At 35.8% G+C, this 22,503-nt stretch overlaps 1 protein-coding gene across 1 annotated transcript in view; it reads left to right on the top strand.

Annotated features, from left to right (window-relative positions):
- The window catches only part of CDC40 (cell division cycle 40), a 37,775-nt gene that overhangs the window by 7,981 nt on the left and 7,291 nt on the right, over positions 1 to 22,503 (top strand). Inside the window, exons 2-12 of the mRNA XM_015622128.3 lie at positions 1,273 to 1,359; positions 2,629 to 2,758; positions 11,694 to 11,777; positions 13,757 to 13,896; positions 14,499 to 14,595; positions 16,267 to 16,406; positions 17,853 to 17,927; positions 18,580 to 18,625; positions 19,982 to 20,083; positions 21,353 to 21,468; positions 21,552 to 21,685. Of these exons, the coding sequence (XP_015477614.1) occupies positions 1,273 to 1,359; positions 2,629 to 2,758; positions 11,694 to 11,777; positions 13,757 to 13,896; positions 14,499 to 14,595; positions 16,267 to 16,406; positions 17,853 to 17,927; positions 18,580 to 18,625; positions 19,982 to 20,083; positions 21,353 to 21,468; positions 21,552 to 21,685 (1,151 nt within the window). The remainder of the gene's footprint in view (positions 1 to 1,272; positions 1,360 to 2,628; positions 2,759 to 11,693; positions 11,778 to 13,756; positions 13,897 to 14,498; positions 14,596 to 16,266; positions 16,407 to 17,852; positions 17,928 to 18,579; positions 18,626 to 19,981; positions 20,084 to 21,352; positions 21,469 to 21,551; positions 21,686 to 22,503) is intronic.

Here is a 22,503-nt window from a genome sequence, read left to right as displayed (position 1 = left end):
TGAGCAGTTTTAATCAAATTGAATCAGGTAACAAGACAGAGATCTTTAGGTATTGTTTTTTCTTTTCTGTGTTATAGGTTTTAAAATCTTTTAAATCTTGTATGCATGAGCAAATTTGTAATTGTCCTGCTGTTAAATTGGGGAGAAAAAAAGCTTCTGGGTATAGCATGTCAGAGAATAGCTAATAATATTAAACAGATTAAGAATGTGCCATTTTGCTCTTTCATAGATAATATCATACAAAGCAAGATTAAGTTTATTTGGGATAGTTTTCTATTAATGAAGCAACTGCTAAAATTTGATTCTTGTTGTGCCACTTTCTTTTTGTAAGTCACAAATGCTTTGGGATCCTGTTCTAGGTAAGCAGTGACTAAGTAATGATGCTAAGATAGCTTTTTCAGTATGATTACTATGGATTTTGTCAGTATACTAGCACATTCTGAGTCCTTTTCAATTGCTATTTTTCTAGAATAAAAATACAGGAAACAATTACAGTAATAATTTGAAAAATAATATTCTCGTTCATTAACTGAGGTCTTAATGAGGGGAGCGGTTCTGTGGATGTGAAAGAGCCTTCGTAAAGCTCTGAAACCGGGTCTTTTTGGGCACTGCTACCTTGTCAGCCATTTTCTTTCTTCTCTGTCTTCTATTTCAGCTGCATGTGCCCTTCTGAATTTTCCCCTGTGAGTTGCTTGAAGTTATTGTTTTGGTTAATCCCTCTTTTTTGTCCCTTCATCTATCAAATTAAATTTTTGTCACTACAAACTTGCAAATGTGTTTAAGTACTAAAGCTGAATTACATTTAAACCTTTCAGTATGAAAAGGTACCTTTTGGAAATAAGAGATTATTGCATTCTGTGAAAACCATTGTTACACTTAACACTTGTATGTAATGTTGATATGTAATATTTGTGACCATTTTAATTGGTTCTTTACAAGTCTGGTTTTCAAGCATCCTAAAAAATGAAAGCTTTCCTTCAATCTTGATGCTGTTTTTAAAACATGTGCATAAAATCTTTAAATAAAAATAAATAATTATTCATATGCAAAAATCTTCAAGTATTTTAGACGAGTTTCTCAGTGACCACCTGACACTGATTTTGCAATCAATATTTTTTAAAAATAGAAACTTTGGCCAAGGTGCTCTTCCTCTTTCATAGTGCTGAAAGTGTCATCTTGAACTACAGCCCTCATTTGGTCTGAATGAAGGTGATGTCATATATTTAAATGTCTGTGTGTGAAAAATGGGTTAATATGTCTGTTTTATTTCAGGAAGATGTGGAAACAGGAGTCCACCTTGATCCTGCTATCAAGGAAGTTCAGTACAATCCCACTTATGAAACTATGTTTGCACCTGAGGTAAGAAACAATGTTGGCTTTTAGAGCAGAAATGCCTTTGGCTTAGAGGGCAGAGGTTGTATAAATTTTGTGTGAATTTCCTGTAAGACAGCTTCTTCGAATGTTTGCTGCATTTTGGAATACAGTTTGGGAAAACTAGAAAATAGATTCTAAACAAGAGTGTTGGTATTTTTAGTGCTTGAATTTTAATATTCTGCATAAAGCTCTTCTAAGAAGAGTCTTAAAATGTTTATCAGAATTATAGCTATGAAAATTAAAAATTAAGCTGGGAAAATAGCATTATAAAGATGTTGAGTTAAACATGAACTGCATTGAAGTGGTCCTTTACTATTTTCACATTTTTGCTATTTACTCATTGTGCTCATTAGGGCAGAATTAACATTTGTAAGACTTGCAGATATAAGACTTTTAAGAGGAGGATTTAACATTAAAATCAAAGTACTTTCAGTTTAATTATTCACATCAGTATTAAGAATTTTAGTAACTTGAGCTATGCTAAATTTGTATATTGAAAAGCCTTTTAAGACTGAATTTAGACTGCCTGGTGCCATGTGAACCACTTTCCATTTTGTTATAACTGACAGGCTATCTGAAAGATAAAAATAGCTGTTCAAGCGTTTAACTTTTTTCCATATTTAACTTCTTTGTACAATTTGTCTTCTCTTTGACCAGGGCTTAGCCTTCTAGGTAGACAAATACTGCACCAGTCTCAAATTTCTACATTAGTTGTGCTTTATGTTTAGAAAACCTTTTGAGGAACCACATAAATTGGCCTTTTCACAGCAAGCTTGCAACATATCAAAGCCATGACGTGTACGAATAAAACTACTGTTTTTAACTTACTTCAGTGCTCTTGTGTGTAAATGTTTTAGTTAGGGAAACCTAAAGTGGGACAGCCTTGGGTTTTGTCTTCTGAATGCTTGTACTGGTCCCATACTAAATGAGAGTATGTGTTGATTCTGTCAAGTAGTCAGTATCAACCTGAGCTCTGTGCTAGTAATACAGGCTAGAAAGTTCAATCCTGAAATCAGCTGTTCAGAGCAACTGAATGATTACCATGTGAAGTAACAGACAAAGAAGCTTATTCAGTAGTCACAAAGAAATTTAAAGTTGAATTTTGAATTGAATAAAGTTGATTTTGAATTACCATTTTTGAAAGAGAGGTCTCTTTTTTCCTGTGGGTTTTTTTTTTTTTTCCTGAAAAAATAAATGCACAAAAATAACAAATTACTGATTCTGCTGCACTTTGTTTTAACATTTTTAATGAAGTTTGGACCAGAAAACCCATTTAGGACTCAGCAAATGGCTGCACCTAGAAACATGCTTTCTGGATATGCAGAACCAGCTCACATCAATGATTTCATGTTTGAACAACAAAGACGAACATTTGCAACCTATGGTAAGTCCTTAACAGTGGAATTCACCTCCATCTTTATCATACCCAGGCTGGACAAATTATGGTCTTGATACAACAGTTAATAGGACTATAACTTCTGTAAAATGCTTTTCATTTAATTGCTTTTTATTAGAATTACTAAAATGGGAAAAGGCTTTTGTATAAGAATACATATGAATAGAGATCATAGTATTTATTTGGGAAGACTCATTTTGTAGTTCCCTTTTGAACTGTAATCCAGTGTATGATCCCCTAGCAAGCCCCTCTTAATTAATCCTTCTGTTAGTTGCATCAAGTGTAGAAAACACAAATCAAAATTTCACACTTCTCACATGACTAGCTGTAGATCTATTATGCAAATAGATTCTTTCATGTGATTCTGACTCTGTCCAAACCATAAGGAAGCCTTACTGAATTGTCAGGTTCTTCAGTGGTTGCCTCTTCTTACAAACTGAATGAATCAGATTTGCAGAGAATGAGAATATATTACTAAAATAGTCTTGGGAAAGACAGACCCAAAGAATTGTGTTGGTGGTCAGTGTTGTAACTGCTTTCTTTTCTTGAATAACATTTTCCCTTGTAAATAATGGCAGTTGAAAAATAAAATATATGAATACTGGGGAAGCTTGAGGTTCAAGCAGATTTCTTATGAATTGTAAGAAAATTCTAAACATTCTTTTGCACACATTTGAAAGAACAAAGCTGCCACAAGATCACGTATAACAATGGTTAATTTTTTTCCTGTGTTTCATTGTAAGCTTTTATTTCTGTTTTAAGTGTGATTGGAAGTACTTGTTCAGATGAAGTATCCTTTATATACTTGAAATTCAGTTTATTAGACAAGATCTGATACTTCCTGTGTTGAGATGTCACAACACTCAACTTTTTGCACAAGAGATTTGCATCTTTCATTATTCATATTACATTCAAAATACTACTTCTTGCAAACTGTTTTGCCTCAAAAATCACCTTCCTAAACGAGTATCCTTAATTTCATTAGGGCTTTATGCATGCCTGAATTCATTTACTGCATTTTGTGATACAGGTTATTGTGACTTTGTTGCTAACATCTGTGGTAGCTAGGTATTGCAGTGGAAGAAAATGTCTAACATCAGAGACTATCCCTCATTCTATTTTTCTTTGTACTTGAGTTTTATTAGAAGCTTTTTTGTAAATGTTAAAAATTGAAATATATTAATGACAGAGTTTTTCTCTTACATAGTTTTAGCTAATAGGTACTTTTCACTAAGGTGTTAGGATGTGGAATTTAAGCAAAATGACAATATTGAGAAATGGATATCTAGTTTCATAGCATAATTTTAACTTACTTGACTGTAATTTTGATATTAGAACTTGACAGATACATGTAGGAGCTTCCATTCAAGATCTGAATAGACAGATTAGATTTTGTTCTGGGAAATGTAACATTTTGTGGGTTGAAATTAAATGTAATATTTTTGTGTGTGTAAAATAGTTACTGGTAGAAAGTGCCTGTAGGCACATAGTGTTTCATTCGGGTTTTTTTATTTTAAAAGTTTCATTTGGAGAAAGATAAAGCTAGCAAGTCTACTCAAAACTACTTCTATTGGTTATGTCATCACTGTATAGCAACTGTCTTGAAAGTTGTATTAAAAGTGAGCATCAAAATGTATTTTTAAACCTTATAACACTGGCAACTGTGCAGCTATCATTCAGCTTTCTAGAAATGTTCAATAGATAATGATCTGGATACACTGACAATGGAACTATGAAGAGTCTGAGATACAGGCAATTTAAACATCAGGAACCAGCACTGAGAAGCTGAAGTTCAAGTAGAAGATGATATTGTGAGCATGATATTCTGGCTCAGTAGAAAATCTGTTAAAAACTTTAAACACTCCTTTAAGTTGTCAGAAAGTTATCTATTAACATTTTCAATATTCTTTTTTTCCATTTGGAAGGATATAATAAATATCTTCTCAGAAAACACCAAGTATAAAAATGCAAGTAAAATTGATAGGCATAAACCCAGGCAATATATCTTTTTCAAGAGTGAGTCATAACCTATTAGAGGAACAGGAATAAACCTCTCTTTTAAAAGCTGCAGATCCTGAGACTTCTGGTCTCCATTGCTCTGTTTAGCACCATTGCACTAAGGCAGGATGTCTCAAACAAATCTGCAATAGCTGGCAAGTAGATAAGCAGTGACTGTAAATGAAGGACGAGGGTAGTAAATGAGATCATGTATCCAAAACAGCTCAGCTGTCTCAATGTCTTTCACAAAAAAAAAAAAGACAGCTTTATAATACATACAATCCTGAAAGTAAATGCATATTGATAGAGAAACCTGTATATTAATCACAAAAAAACCCAAGTTTTTTTTGGCAATAAGTCTTTCTGGTCTACTTCTTGTGCAGTAAATATTTATTCTTAAAAGTACATTTTTCTTGTGATGCTTCGACAGCTGAGAACATCCATGCTGTCATTGACTGATGGTCCTTCCAGTCCTTTATTCCATTAGACAAGTGGCCAGCAATGGGTATGTAGTGAGGAGTAGAAGAAGGAAGCAAGAGAATAGTGATACTATTTTATACTTACATAAAATATAATATTATATTTATATTAATATTATGTTTATATAGTAGTATATATATTTATATACTACTAAATACTTCTTTTCAATATGCAGTTGTTTAATCAAGTTGAACTACGGGCAATGCTTATATATTTATTAATCTTCAGACAATTTGTTGGGGGTTTTTTTTGACAAACTTTTCCAGCTGCTTATTGAACCTGTATAATTTTTCTTTGTACAGCAATCTCTTTCAGGCAGCTCTGCAGCTTAGCTCCTTGTGTGAGGAAGTATCTCTGTTTTGAACTTGTGGAACTGAGCAGCTTTCTAGTTTGGCTTCACATACCCTAGTTTCTTATGCTGGAAAACAAAATGAGCAATCATTTCTTTTTCACCATTTCAGTGTGATATCTTACTTTATACATCTTTGCCATAGCTTCTTCTCAGTCTCTTTTTTTTTCCACCTGGATGGATCTGATCAATCTTCTCATTCCTCATTGCAGCCTTTTTATGCCTATGGCTGTCCTTGGCTCTCTTCTGTATCTCTTCCAGTTCCACTGTATTGCTCCTAAGATGGAGAGCAAACTTTGCACAGTGGTTACATGTTAATCTCACTGTGCATTTGTTCTGTGAGTAACTTCCTCAAAGCTACTTGCTGCATTTTTCCAGATCATTTATCAATATGTTGAATGTCATGGGCTTGAGCATGAATCCGCCAGCAACTTTGCTGTGCTGTGCAAACCAACCATTTACTTTTGCCAGTGTTTTAATAACTTTCCATCAACTGACCATGTAAGGACCTGTAGGGTTTTTTAAGTGTTTTTGAGGCACCCTGTACTCAGCCTAACTTGGTTTTGTAAAGGTATCTAAGGTCAGCTAAGCTTTGCTCATTCGCAGGATTGTCACCTTAGAAATATTCTGGAGTTTTTGTCATTGTCACTTACCTGTAGAGAAAATTGTGGTGTCTGCTCTCCTGCAATATAAAATGCTCACCCAGGTGCATACTCATTTTCTTTATTGCAGTTTCTACTCCTTGAATCTTCTAACCATACAAATGTCTGGCTGGTTGACTTGTAGTTCTCCATATCTTCTCTGAAATGTCTCTTGAAAGACGGCATTGTATTTGATACATTCCTTTTCTGTCATATTGAGGTGATATTAGGTAAGAGTATCTGCACTGTTGTTTGACTTTAGCTCTCTTGGGTGACTTCCTCTGATCCTGGTGTTTTGTTACCACTTATTTGACTCTTTAGTCTCCTGGCATTTCACTTTGAGGTAGATAATGACATCATGTTGCCCATAAAGAAGGGTTCTGGCACAGGAGTCTGCCCAAGCTCCACCATAACCAACATGTGTTTAATACAGCCCTCACAGATGCTCTTTTCAGTCCTTGATCATCTGTTGGCCTGCATGCTGTCAGGTATGCTTTCTGTCCCTGCCAGTTTTGACGAAGTACAAGTGTTATTTTTTATATCTTATGAGATTTCCCTTGCTTTTGGGGGCAGGCTGCCTTAGTGTTGTGTTTACTTTGCTGGAGTTTGGTCTTTGTATTTTCCACATCTCGATGCAACTTCAACTCTTTGAAGAATAGTTTCTTATTTCTAATAGTTTCTCTTTACTTACTATTTGGCTGTGCTCACTTCCTTCTGGTTGCTTTAAAGTCATCTTTTATTAGCTGGCAGGCATTAGTTTTTTTTCTTCTACATTTTGTCTTTGAAGTGCCCCTGCATTTGAAAAAGGCTTTACCCTTTGGTGCTCACTTTCTGTTCCTTTTAAAAATCTTTTCTTTATATAGCCGTCCTGTTTTGAGATTGAAATCATTGTCATAAATGTTTTTATATCTTCCTTTGCTTTGTCAACAATATTAGTTTTATACCCCATTATGGTCATTGTTGAAATGTTTGTCCTTCGAAAAAAGTATTTTAAAATCAAGTTTCCTGCACTACTAAACTGGTTTTTTTCGTGTGAATCTCTGGTGTGACTGCTTCATGGTACAAGTACATTGTGTAAAAACCATCACATCTTTGTGTGAGATTTGTGCAGTCTGCTACAAGGAGATGACTAAAATATGTCATTATTACTGTGCTTCTTTCCCTGGCACCTGTTGTTTAATCTCTGTTACCATTTCATGGTTATTGCATTTTCTGTCTTTATGGTCACTTTGGGAGTTCTGGCAACTGTACTCACCACTACTTAGACCTGGAATTTCAGTCCACAGGATCATTTAATGCTCATTAACACTATTAACTTGTTAATCTGATTTGTCTTAAGCTTTCTATGGCATAGAGCATGTTTTTCTCCACTGGCATGACCGTCTTATTTCTGTATTTTTTTCTACCTGGTAAAGCATATATTATATCCAATTATGTCAGTACTGTCCTACCAATTATTTTAGCTTATTATTTTAAAACAAGATATTTCAATGTTACTGCATATTATTTTTAACCTTTGTCATTTTGCATGTGTGCTTGGGTTTTCCATTTCCCTGCCTTCCATTTAAATAGGATTCTGTGGTCATTACTGTCCCTGTTACCTGAGATTTCAGATTTCTGTGCTACCTTTTCCTTGACAAAATGGGTTTCTAAAGATTGTGTATCATTACAAATTGCTTACTTTTCTTTAAGTATTTTTTTAAGTATTATATTTCTTTAGGTATTCTTTAAGTACCCCAGCTATTTTATCAAAAAGTACTCTTTCAACCTTCTCAGTGCCATCTGCTTTTTAATTTAAATGAGACCTACCCATCTCAGTAAGGCTCCCTTTATTCCAGGAGTTTGGGGAAGTGAACTTGTTACAGGCAGTTGAGATTTTTCCCACATTCGGGTTAAAGTCTGCAGTTGCTGAGAGAGCTGGGACTGTTTAGCTTGGAAGAAAGGAGTCCTGGGGTGGGGGGCAACCTTATTGTCCTTTACAGCTGAAAGGAGTATGCTGATGGCATAACCCACAAAAAACATTGCATAAAATAGTCCAAGTGAGCATTTTATGATCTTGTGAAAGGTCCTCTCCCAGTTTAATGGAAAGCCATTAATAATTGCTCTGTGGGAGTCTGACTTTTTTAATTGGTAACCAGTTTTGCATCTGCAGTCCCAGGTAATCTACCCTAGTTTGATTCCATTGATGTAAGGCAGTCTTCTTATTTTAATTTCAGCTGTCAAAGGAAGGCTGTCTCTAGAAAATAAAATTCCCCTTCACATGACATTACAATTTAAAATGCTTAACTAGCATTATTTTTTCAGTGTTGTATTCCTTGGAGCATGTCAAAAAGACTAGGAAGTCCTAACATACAGCATATGTTTATTCTTTTGTATCTGTGCTCTCAACTGAAGGAGTCTCTTTTCTTGAAAATTCCCTTTTGAGTATTGATAAAAAAGTCAATATATGAGTACATATACATTTTCAGAAGCAGAATTACAGATTATTTTTTACATGCTGCACACAAACTATTCATGAATATTTTAGCCATTTCATAGCTATTTGAGCATCAGTGCACATCCTAAAAGTGGACTGCTTCATTCATGCAACATTTGGTATTTTTAAATCTCTTCTTCACAAGATATTAATGTCCTTTTTAATAAGAAATAGTCTTCTCTCCATGAATCTCAAAGCTCTTTATTGAGTACTCAGTACCTTGGTTATAGCAGGATTATGTCATCTCTAACACTGATATTTTAAGAGCCTAAAATAACTGACTTGGAAATAACACTTGTGATTTTTTTTTTTTTTTTTAATCTACTCATGTTGCATGCAACACCTACAGTCACTATTACCTGTTAACAATTGTAGGCACTTTATTCTCTGATTACTTTGATTCTGCAGAGATGCCAGTGCAGAGTGGGTTAGTCCAGCTCTTTTTTTCTTCATACCTGAGCTACCTTGGGTCTCTATGGGCTGCATTGCACAGTGTGGTGTAAACAGGCTTTAATTAGCTGTCTTTCTGGAATGCACATCAAAGGCTAATTATTTAACCAATGATTTTCAGGTGCACTGAAATTATGGATGTAGGTGGAATTGTATCTTTCGTTGCTAAAATGTTGTGGGAAATATCTGCCTCCTAACTGAACTGAAGGAGACATAGAAGTCAGGGCACATTATGTGGGATACCAGCTGAGTAGGATAAAAGCAAGCTGTCTTTTGCAGCTGCGTTTTGGAGTCCCAGCCAGAAAGAAAATATTCCCTTTCACATATCCATTAGAAAGTAGAAATTGTTCAGAGCTTTTCTATGAGAATGATGCTGGACCAAATTCAACTTAACTATAAGAAGTCTCCACTTCCACGGGAAGCTGTGCTTGGCCCAGGGGCCCTATTCATGGGAATACTGTCCCTCTTTTACAAGTACCAAGCAAATAGAGTCCCAGAGATAGTGTCAATGCAGTTGGAGGACAAGTAAACCACTGTATTGATTTTGACAGAAATCCAAAGTAATATCTCTCTTCTGTTAACAGGAACCTTATAGCTTGGAAGAGAACTCATTAAAATAGTGGCTTAGTAAAAGCAGGCAGCTAAATGAAGGGAAATCTGATAGCAGTGTTGGCTCAGTTTGGTTATCCATAGAAGTAAATCCTACTAAAAGTCTAGAATAAATTATTTTATTGTTTAACAGAGGAATAGTAGGAATATATATTTTGTAAAATGACATTGCTGTGTATTTCCCTCCCTATATCATATGTATTCATGAATCATCTGGACATATGTTGGCCCACAGCTGGGTCTTACCAGGTTTGAGACAACGGGGCTGGTTGGCAGGTAGAATGCTCTATTTGGATGGGAATACCTGCTGTGTTCTTGGAATGGTTCTTCTACTAATTTCAAGAGTACTTTTTTCCCCAGTATCTAAAAAGAAATTAACTGGACCATGTTCTAGGAGAGTAGTCTTTCTGAACAATGTTTGGGGAGACAATCTCCTTTGGCTGTCAGAATGGTGTTGATAGGTTCTCAACTCATGTGCATTTTTATGTGCCTTTATGAGCCACTGGTCTCCAGAGTAGACTGGATAATCTCCCCCTGCTCATGATTGTCTCTGTGAATCAACAGAAATACAGGAATTGGATTGTATGCTATAGGATTTAATTAATTATGTGTGTGATTTCTTTTACTGGTGGTTTTATACCTTTCTTTCTCTTTTTTTTACCATCCTTGATGCAGAGAAATTCTCATTGCCTCCTCAAGAGACATGTTGTCACTTTAATGTTTAATGAAAACTGGTGTTATGTCCACCAGGGTGCAGTCTTTCCCAAAATAAAAAAAGCCATGGTGGTCAGTAAGCGTTCAGTGCCTGACCTGTTCCTTGGAAACTAAGTCTGTCTTATAAGATCATGCTATCCACTTCAGGAGAAATGGGAAAAAAATTTTTGTAAATATCCTGAATAGCTATGAAATGCTGGCTCATTTTATAAATTATTTATAAGAGTAAATGCAGCAGATTTGGTTGGGGTTGGGGTTGTTTTGTTTTTATCGAGGCTCAATAGCTGTAGTCAGGAAATGAAGATGTGAGTATTTAATTATCTGAAAAATGAAAGGCCATGACTGCTGCTTCTGGTACCATGCACATTAGTTAAAGCAACTTCTTTCAAGTTGAGGCTTTCTCAGTTCTGGTAAGAGGAGGATTAAGTAATTTTTGCTGTGGGAGACAGAATACACACGAAGCCCTAGAAAACTTCATTTGGTTTCTTTTCTCCCCCATCTCTGTCCTCTGCCTTCCAGCTGCTGCCACCTCAGGACTGCCAAGGATAAGGAGTGCTGTCTTTGACCCAGCAGAAGTAGTGGGCAGAGCAGGAGGCTGCTGCTGAAACCAGAGGGCTCTGTGTATGCAGCAGCCACTGGCTGGTTTCCACATGACTTACTGGCTTTCCAAACCAAGGAGCAGTGCCCTGTGCTAAAGCAGCATCTATTTAACATCCTGTGCTTCTGAAAAAGAATCTGAGCTAATCTTTTCCTGATGCCATGTTCTTACAAGAGGTTGCTATGGCATTTCAAAATCTAATGTTTGCATTGCAGCAAAATGGCCTGAATTCAGCATTGACCTTGCTCAGAGCAGGGGCATCCTGGGGTCCCTTCCCACCAGATTCTGTGACTTGGCTTCTTGTGATTACCCACCCTTTGTATCTTATGTTGTTAACTGCTGCCTATTACATTTATTTGTTTCTCTGTGTTGTGCAAATTTAAGCATTCTGATAGCAATATGTACTCAAGGGCCTCATGGTACTACTTCATAGTAATCTTTATACTCAGGCCAAGTGAAAAGTTAATTGAATTCCAAAATTTCAACTCTTTGTCATCCCCAGCTTGTTCAGAGTTAACAGAAAAAAATTTGCAGAGGGACAGAGTAGTAAAAGTTGTACAAAACAGAAAAGCTTGAAATAGCAGTATTTTTTTTAACTCTTGTTCCAGGTTACGCACTAGATCCCTCTGTAGATAACCCTGAAGCTGCTACCAAATATATTGGTTCTGTAGAAGAAGCTGAAAAAAATCAAGGTAATTAATTCAGAATCTTGTATAAATTACTTGCATCTCTTAACTGTTTTCATTTTTTCTTTGCTAAAAAATGGAATAGGTATTAGCAAAGGAAGGTATTATGGGAAAATTACCCATGTCCAAAAACAAAATAAAGAAGAGGTGTGTTGCAATTTTAATGTTGAGTGGGAAGAGAGATATTGGAGTGTTTTGTTTTCTTGAAGTAGCAAATGTTTCAGGTTGTCATGACAAATTTCAGAAGAGGATTTGCAGTTTGCCATTGCATGAATACAATTTATCTGTACAATTTGAAAAAGCTTTTTGGTCCTGTTAAATTCAACTTAGCTAACATTGTCATGTGTCTGCATTAGGATACCTGTATGTTGAGCTAATCACCATAACTGCTCCTCAGGAGCAAACTGATCACTCTGTGTGCAACCTCTGGCACTCCTGTTGGGAGCTGCATGTCATCTCTGCTTAGCAAAGTTAAACTCTTTGGGTTATTTGGAAAAGAAAAACCACTGGGAGATTGCCAAATGGTAACAGCGTGACATGCCACTGGGAGGATTGACTACCAGAGGCATGGGGTTTGTAATTAATACTTTGATACAAGATATTTAATGCTCAAAGGGACTTGTTCATGTTGGAAAACTGTACCTGTGTAAACATCATGGTTATGCTTTCACTTGCATGTCTTTTTCAAATATCCTATTCACATGGGTATACAAAAGATCTTTATTTCTGTGTCCTCTTCCCCAAAATACATGAAAGCTTATTTCACTCTTTCCTTCCAAAGAAGGAAATTACTAAGATTAAACCATTTAAAATTTTTTAGAAAAACCCTTTTCATAACAGAATTTCTTACTTCATTTTAAGAAAACCCTTGATTAATGTGAAGTTCCTTCTGATCACTACTGAACTTTTTATGTTGCCTATTTTCCCTTTGTTTGTGTAAAGCTTTTATAGTCTCTTTTGTACTAGATGAGTATTACTGCTGCTGCAGAAAAACCTTGTTTAAAAATTAAATATAATCCTATATACAAGCTTGAAAAACTTAAAATATGTTAAAATAATTTCCTACAGGGTTTTTTTCCTCCCACATCTATATTGTATAGTGGTTTTGACACATGAAATTCTGAGGGTGCAATATTTGTGGAAAGCTAGTATTGCTATGAAAGTACAAGATAATGGTTGGGGGGAGATGACTCTGTCAATAGTGACAGACTTTTTAAGAGGGCGTGTAGCAATAGGGCAAGAGTAATGATTTTAAGCTAAAAGAAGATGGATTCAGACTAAGCTATAAGGAAGAAATTTTTTACATGTGGTTGGTGAATACTAGAACAAGTTGCCCAGACAGGTAGTGGGTGCCCCAGCCCTCAAAACGTTCAAGTTCAGGTTGGACAGGGCTCCGCGCAACCTTGTCTAGTTAAAGATGTTGCTGCTCATTGCAAGATGATTGGAGTAGGTGACCTTTAAATGCCACTTTCAACCCAAACCATTCTAGAATTCTATTAATTTTTTCTGTATTAAAATGCACAGTTGTGGTTGGGATTTTGGGACACTTGCCTCATTTTCATTTTGGGGCTGTTTTTTTTTTCAAACCAAGATGGTTCAGAGAGATCAGAAGCCAAGAAGACTTTTGCTTTCAAAAACTACCCTGTTTTTGTTAGTCACAAAACTAAACTGTTTAAAGCATGAAAACTGATATATTCATACAGTCTTCAGACTTACTGTTAAAAACTTATGGTACATGCATGTTTAAATATTCTAACAAGCAAGGATACACAGTTTAAGTGGTCACTGTTACTGTGCATAGTTAGTAGTGTTCATGGCTGGAAAAGTGAGCAATGCTTTGGCCAATTTTGCTCAAATACTTCTTCCATGTTGTCCTTTCTACTGAAAGGAGCGGCAGTGGTGACTTTTTCTTTTAAACTGACTATGGTGTAACCTCTGATGTATTCTGTGTTAGCAGTTAGTCAGTGTATTGTTTCCTTCTTCAGGTTTAACAGTATTTGAAACAGGACAGAGGAAAATTGAAAAAAGGAAGAAATTCAAGGAGAATGATGCATCTAATATTGATGGTTTCCTGGGACCATGGGCAAAGTATGTTGATGAAAAAGAAGTAGCCAAACCATCAGAAGTAAGTACTGCTTTAATGAAATGGATATAAATTGTCAGTACATGGCAGTAGGTTTCAACAGACATTCAGCTGCACCAGTGCTTGTCCAAGGAGACCCATGCTATGCTTGGGGGTAATAGAAACATTTTGGGTGATACATCCAAATAAGAAGCTCCAAATATTCTGCATTCAATTATTTGGAACACTTTTTGGAAATACAGTTAATTCAAGCTGTGTGTAGAGTTTGATTAAAAGAAACAGCTTGGGGAAAAAAAAAAGTGAAAGTAAAACTTTTTTTAAAAGAACTGGCAAATGAAAATCCCCAGTATCACACACACAAATACACACATCCTGAACCATCCAACCAACAGGTATCCTTCTTGTCCAGTCAGTGCTTAGCTTTAGTCTATGAATAAAAAGATGGTATTGCTTTTCAGTATACATAGCTTTTCAGGTCTTTATGGTTTATGGGGTATTCTCTTTATTGATGCTTAGAAATATTTCTAATCTCATTTAGCAAATAGATGTGTTCTTAATAGTGAGTAAGCAATAGTACAGTTCTGAATTTTGTTACGTGATTCTGAATGCTGCTTTTTTAAGAGATCATGTTTTATTTTTTCCAGGAAGAGCAGAAGGAGTTGGATGAAATAACAGCTAAGAGGCAGAAAAGAGGAAAACTAGAAGATGATAAACCTGGAGAGGAGAAGACTATATTACATGGTAATGGCATCTTCCTGGCTGTTCTCATTTTCTAGCTCACTGTGTTTTCTTGCCTGCTGTGTTAATTAGTAAGGATGGCAGACAGCCTCAGCACCATGATGTGTCTGTATTGGAGATAACAGCACTCACAGGCAAAAGCATAAAGAATGGGGAAAGAGATAAATAAACTTGGACTAGTTCCACTTTGTACTGTGAAGAGCAGTGTGGAAATGTCATTTTTCAGGGTATTGGATTTATTTATTTATTTCTAATGTTGCTAGATGCATGTATCCCTTTTCTGTTTCACAGAGCAAACATACTGAATATAAGAGTTTGGCTTAGTTTCAGCTTCAGAATTACTGTAGTTTTATGTGTCAGTATTTTCATCAGCAGGTAGGGCTCTGAGTTATGGTTCATGAACAATTTAGAAAATTACTTGGTCTTTACACTTCCTCAATTTTTAATGTAGATGTTCTTGCCCTTATACCATGAATAATTGCGTATGAATTAATTACTCTACGGAAGCCTGTAGTATGTTGTACCTTCAAAGAAAATGGTTTGATAATTAAGTAAAATTCAGTAATTTTTTGAAACTGTTACTTTGGCTGTCTGCATACAAAACAGCCCTGTGTTACACTGCTTGGTGCAGATAGTTTGGTAGACAGGGTCTCTCTTTGTGTACCAGCTTTTACAGCCAGGCTCACACACATGAGCTGTGAGCGTCCTTTCTAATGTGTGTTGAGGAAGAAGTGGCTGTGAGATAAGCGTTGCTGGCATTAGAACATTTTTCTGTTTATGTGTAGTAGATCGTGATGGCATTTATTGAACAGCAGTGAGCATAACAAACGTGAAATTTTAGCCACTGAGCCTCCTATGGACTAATTATTTTGTATCCAAGTTTTCATGCTCTCTACCTGAAATTTCACAGTGAAAAGACCTTGCCATATAAGCTATGATCTTCTCTCATGCAAACATTCCAGAAATACTCCATTTTGAAGATGTGTCTAAGCATGGATGCTGTGCAAGAGTACAACCAAAACTGCCATAACAGCATTCCAGAAATTGAGAAATTAATTTAATCAGTCCACAGTTTATTGTCATGGCTACCCAACATATGTCTATTCTGAAATAATCCATTTTCATGCACAATGCATCCCTGTGTTTCTGGCTGTCCAATCGCTTCTTAAATCTAGTTAAAGAGCAGCTGTTGGCTGCTGCTGACTGATACTGGTTCATGCTGGCCAAATGAATCTTTTTTTCCTTGATTTGTAATTCTGTTGACATGACTGACACAGCACAGAGCTGGCCAGAATGTGAGTTGCAAGCAAATGTCAGGTTTAGAGTTTCACAGTTTAATCTATGTAGCATTAGTGTAAGCAAAGTCTTTTTGGTCAGGAGAACTCTCTTGCTGTTTGCTGATGAGTAAAATGGATAGGAGAAAGATTGTCTTAATGTTTGGATTGTAAGATTCCAATTAGACTTTGCTGAAATGACTTAGAGTTTAACTGGTGTCAAATAAGATTCCACATCTGTATGGAGAAGCTGGTTTTTCTTATACTGCTTCTCTCACCTCTCCCTCTACAGCAGAGCAGCTGTGTTGAGAAAACCATAATTGTGTGAGTTGTTGAGCCTTTCCAAAGATTCTAACCTCTTGAAATATGGATTCTGAGAATTCTGTGTTTGCCTTTTCAGTTAAAGAAATGTATGATTATCAGGGGAGATCTTACCTTCATGTCCCTCAAGATGTTGGAGTTAATCTCCGTTCTACAGTACCACCTGAGAAGTGCTATCTTCCAAAGAAGCAAATCCATGTGTGGTCTGGGCATACAAAGGTAGGAATGTTTGTGAGCATACAGCATAACAACCCATTTAATTTTCTGTCTGCAGCTAGTAATTTCTATAAAACTGAAGAATCAGTAGAAGGAAAGAGTATTTTCCTCTTTACTCTACACTGCATGTAATTGGTTGCATTACTTGCTCACATAAGGTGTTTGCCTGCTCAGTTGCAGTTGTCTAGCTGCATATACTTTTGTGTTAACATAGTGACTAAGAATGTTTGAGGTTTTTTTGTATTAAGAGTACTTAAGGGCTATTTCATATCAAACTTAGGTTAAGTTACATAGGTTTTGCGATCATGGTGCATTAGTGTTACAGGTTTCCCAAATATAGTTAATACCTTTGAGAGGTGTGTCTTGATTTTCTTTGATGCTGCTTAACATCCACAGTTCCTTCTTGTCAGATTCCAAAACAATATATACACTGCTGGTATTAAAAAAGTGTTTCACTGCTCAGGGTTGTATAGCACATACTCAATTTGCTGCTTCTTTTGTCACTAATTTTAAGTATTGCTTGAGGGGGAATATGCTGCACTGCAATGGACATCACCTTAATAATATTTGGAAGATGGAAGAGAAGAGGACACAGGGAATGTTTTTAGCTTTTACCCTCTCTTTTAGTTGAGTTGCATCTCTGTGCTCTTCTTAAATGATTGCTGCATCAAGGAGCTTATAGCTGCAGCTATCAGGTCTTTCCAGAATGAATCTCCTCCCCTAAGCTCTAGTCCCTCCTCTGTCTATTATCCTAAAACAGACTAATGTGTAAAATGGCTTTTTCCTTCAAACAAGGTGAATAATGATATTGATGGGAGAGGCAAAAGAAAAATGGGTTGACAAATTTAGAAAAGCTGGGGGATATAAGTAGACAATAATAGGGAGGATAAAGTACCCAGCTGCAACCAGGGGTGGGAGGAAGGAACTGGATGGCATATGAATAGAGTAATCAACATGAAATGGAAAAGAGGGATGTTAAAAATACGAGTACTTGGGGGTTCTTTGGACTTCCCAGAAAGGAGTACCTGGGATACAGAAAACTGTGAAGATGCTGTGCTCAGGAAATCTGAGCTCAGTGGGTAGAAGGCAGTGGTAGTATATGTAAGAAATTGAGTTGTCCAAAACTTTTTTTTTTTTTTTAAAATTCCATACCTGCCCCACCTGAAAAGGCTTGTTATGCAGAAATGGTTCCCCAACCTCCAGTTTGTATTTATTTGCTGTGTTTACCATAGTAATGGTGTGGATCTTAAAGGAGGTTATATATACAGCCATTTAAAGTGAATATTTTTTTTTCCAATAACAATTGTTCAAAATACATCACTGTTTCTAAAAGAGTATCTGTATATTTTATGAAGATAAGCTTTAGCTTTTTGCCTGGAAAAGAGAGTAAACAAACTGAGAAAACATCTAGATGATCCACTTACTGTTAACTTATATTCTTATTTACAGGGTGTTAGTGCAGTCAGATTGTTTCCTCTGTCTGGGCATATACTATTGTCTTGCTCTATGGATTGCAAAATTAAGGTGAGTTATTTTTCTGTTTTCATGTATACATTTTATACCATCCTGGAATACAGACAGTGCATTTTAGGATACATAAACATTTGGTACTTCTACCAAATACCTTTTGTCTGTGTTGCTTTTATTTTTCTCACTTAATTTTTAAATTACAAATTCATTGGAACAAAGATAGAAATAGTACACAAGACTGAAGGTGTTAGAACAGTGTTAGTTGTTTTTTAATAGTATTTGGAAGGTCACAAGTTTCTCACGTTATTGCCTTTGTTGTTATATTAAGTCATTTTCTGTGAAGCCTAGTTTTACAGCTAACAACAGGTCTCTGCTTTTGCTGAAGCATTTGTGGTGTGAACTAATCTCACTTCTGTCCAGCATATATCAACAGAAAGCTGATGCTTTGGGGTTTTCTTTTGAGTGGCAAAACCTTAAGTTGTTAAAATTGGAGTATGGTATGAGAGTTTTAGTTATTCTAAGGGGATTTTGCTAACAGGAAGGTTACAACATTCTAGTAAATTTCTGGATAGATTGTGATTAATCAGTGCATAGTATATGTTTGTAATTAGTTTCTTAAGAGATGTTGCCATGTATGTTTACAGTTAATTTCAGCATCATTACTGTTTAACAATTTACATATGTTCCCCCATCTTTTTTTTCCTAGCTATGGGAAGTATATGGTGATCGAAGATGTCTACGAACATTTATTGGTAATAATCTTTTTTTTAAACTCATTTATGTCTAGAACAACTTCCTGGAAGAATATGATTTAGGTTAGCTTATTAATTTGTCATAGAGAGGACTTGTGTGCATCCAAGGCAATGTTTGTTCAGAATGATATTGGCAATAAGAACTGAAAAAGACGTACATTTCATTAAGAACTTTGTCACCATTCCAGGCAATTTAATGTTAATGTGTAAAGCCTTACAACCCTTAAAACAATAGTGTACTACAGTCATCAATACTTTATTCAAGACTCCTTTCTGAAGGCAAAATTTTTACATGAAATTGCCACATCTTCATGTTGAGAACAGCAACCCTCTGTATTTCACCAGTGAGGGCATCTCATGCTCTGATGATCCCTCTTTAAATAGGTCATTCCATCTGTGCTGAGTTTTTGGTGCAAAAGCATGGGAAATCTTTTTTAGGTGCGGCCTTTGTTCATGTAACAGGTGCTTGTTAAAGCAGATAGCTGAGAGGGAGAGAAATACAAACTTCTTAGCAGCCTTGAATGCAGAACAAAAGTAGCTGATTCTCCTATTGAAATAGGAACATTTCTAGAATGCTGAGTGAATATATGTTGAGTAACAAGAAAGAAATCTTTTTTCACCTATTATTTCTGATGACAGCAGTGTGGCAAAGATGATGGCTCAAAAAAGGTTCTCTCTCAATAGACTACTCTTTCTGAACAGTGTGACTGTTTCTCTCAGAAGGTTCTTATTATCAACCAGATTTGCCTACCATATTGCTATATATCAATTACTGTGCTAGTATTTAAACTAAAAAGAACTGCAAGTCTGATGTGGTGGTTAGATAAAAGTATTGAGGCTGAGGGGTAGCAAGGTTAACATCAGACAAAAGCATTCTTAGTTTTCTGATCTAACATTTCCCATATTTTGTACCTGTTTTCTAATTATAAATGTTTCTCCATTAAATGTGTCTCATATAGTGTTTGTCTCTCCTCTTTTTCATTAGGTGTTGCCATGTATTAGAGTGTTTTAAATTTCTTCTGAAGTTCTGCTTATGTATCAATTTATACAAGTTTATACTTGTTTATCAAGTTGGTTCTTGCAATGCTTTTGTTTCTCTCTCTAGTGTCTTAGAGGTGTGAAGGTGATACGGGGTTTTATTCTCATCATTCTTTAGGAGTTACTTTTTCTTTCTCACTTGAATTATTCTTTACTAGTTCTCATGAAGAACTTCAATAAGTGATTTCTTCTTCTCTTTGCATTGTTAGAGCATTTAACTTGAGTAATATGGGTTGGGTTTTTTTTAAAAAAATCCAATACATTAGCTCTAAGTATGAATGGATGAAAGTTTATCATTGCATTTTTTCTATTTTGTAGGACACAGTAAAGCTGTTCGAGACATCTGTTTTAACAATGCAGGCACTCAGTTCCTTAGTGCTGCATATGACCGCTATCTAAAACTCTGGGACACTGAAACAGGTAGGCTTGTATTTGTAGGTGCTGTTATTTGGCACTACTTTTAATTAATAGTGGCTATAAATATATCTTTGCATTCAGATTGTTTCCAGTTATCCTTCATATTGTCCTGTAGTTCACTGTTTAGGCTTTCATTCCAGGATAATTAGTCTTTTTTCCCATGTGTTTTGTTGTTATCTGTAATAGTGCAATTGACACTACCTGTATTTTCATATACCTTTTCATTTGAAAAGTTTGATAGTTATTTGTAATGCTAAAATGTGTTTCAGCAAAAAGTCATCTTGCTAAATCATTTAATTGCATGTTTACATTTACAGGCATAAAATTACTCTTTACACCTAAATATGCTTAATTTAGAAAAATTATCTCACTTGTCTTTTGCTTAACCCAAAGAGCACTCCAAATAAGAAAAGGTGGTGATAACTGAGCTGCTGTTATAGAGTGTTGAAGGGTAGGTCTGATGCTTTCATGCCTGGAGGTGCTCTGTAACATTCTGCTACAAATAGTTTGTTGAGTTAAAGAAAAAATACAGGATTGATTTTGTCAGTATCCTTTTAAACCTGGGTCTCTTCCTAAGACAGGAAGTTCCCGTGTTTGAAAAAGTTGTTAGCTTTCTGGGTTACCAGTGCCACTAATCTTATACAGGTGATAGCCAGAAAGGTGTAAGTCTAATTCTCCAGTGTTGAGTCTGAACTTGAGTCTGAACTCAGTTATCAGACAGAGTTTTTAGATTAACACGGCTCCTGTAAGTTACGGATAACAAGTAATCAAGGTATTTGTGGCTGAAGCTAAGAAAGGAGGTCAGGACTTTATTTTGCAGTTGGATTACTGTTACCCTTCTCTAAGGTTAATCTTGAGTTCTTGCCCAAGTTTGTATCTCCTGTTGAGAAGATATCTGATCCTAAGGAGGTGATGTTTTGCAAAGACAGTGGTCAGCTTGTGATATCCTGAACCTGTCCTTATGTTATTGTCCTTACTGTTCTTGTTATGTCCTGGTGGCATACAGAGGACTGAGCAGTTGCATTGTTTGGGAAGCTGTAGCAAACTTACAGAACAGTTTGTGTGTGTGCATATTTATGCAGGTGCATGCACACAAATGTGAAAGAGGGACTAATTAAAGAGCAGGGCAAATTCTGCCCACTAATTCTCTCAAGGACTTTAAAAGAAGTGTTGTCTGCTCTTAGTAAAGTGCTTTTGATCAGTATCTGCAAACAACCAATCAGGCCATAGCACTTCCAACCTGATACACTATAAATGGGTTTTCTGTTGCAGGGCAATGTATTTCAAGATTCACCAACAGGAAGGTTCCTTATTGTGTCAAATTCAATCCCGATGAAGATAAACAAAATCTCTTTGTTGCAGGGATGTCAGATAAGAAAATTGTACAGGTATGTCTACTCAATATTTATTTCTCTAAAAGTACTGGCATTTAGTAAAAAACAGGTTCTTATTCTGACTCTTTTAATTGTAGTGGGATATTCGAAGTGGTGAGATTGTACAGGAATACGATAGGCATTTGGGAGCTGTCAACACCATTGTGTTTGTGGATGAAAATAGAAGGTTTGTGAGCACATCTGATGACAAGAGTTTAAGAGTTTGGGAATGGTAAGTTTAAAATTTTGAATTTTACCTCAAAGTATATTGTGAGCAAACTGAGAGTTCATTTTTAAAAGTGCACATGGCACATAGGCCACTGGAGTGTACTGAGTTCTAGGTAACTCAGGAAAAGCTTTAAAACCCTGTTCTAACTGAATGTCTGAAACACTTCATTGATTTCCTCTTCTCCACTGAAAACATGAGACAGCCCTATCAGCCTGAAGCTCACTGCATTCTGTTAGTGGTCTCTGCTCTCTCCCTTTTCCCCAAGGGTGTATTAGTCCTTAAATTAACTCGTAAAGAACTGTTTGCTCTATTAAAAATTGGTGTGTGTTGGTTTTGAATGCTTTGAACGTGGATATCCATAATATTATATGATACTTGGCCCATGTTTGAAATAACTAGCTTAGTGTAGCATTATTCTGGCTTTCTGTTTGTCTGTGTTTTTGGCAATATTTGATACACACAGTATGAATACAATGATGACAGAAAAGGGAGAGTCTGTCCAAGAAAAAGTAATACAAAATATTTGAAATGGCTTCCAGTTTTTAGCATTTAACCTCCAGAGAAAACAGATCACTCCTATCTGAAATGTTTTGTGCAAAGTTGTAGGTACTAAGATCTTGAACTTAATACTTCTGAGATTTCTTTAGGATTTGAGAATTTCTTTTTGAAATAATCAGTCCCGTATCTTGAGGTATTCATTTCCTTTTGCTGTTCACACATGCAAAGCTGTTGGATAATACAGGCACTAGTTTGACAGTTCTGTGACTAATCAGTTCCTTCCTAGCTGCTTGCTTTTTTTTTTTTTTTTTTTTTTTTTTTTT

Source organism: Parus major, chromosome 3 (assembly GCF_001522545.3).
Source record: "Parus major isolate Abel chromosome 3, Parus_major1.1, whole genome shotgun sequence".
Classification (NCBI taxonomy): Eukaryota; Metazoa; Chordata; class Aves; order Passeriformes; family Paridae; genus Parus; species Parus major.
The sequence above is the reverse complement of the archived record's forward strand: the minus strand, read 5'-3'. Positions and strand labels throughout refer to the sequence as shown.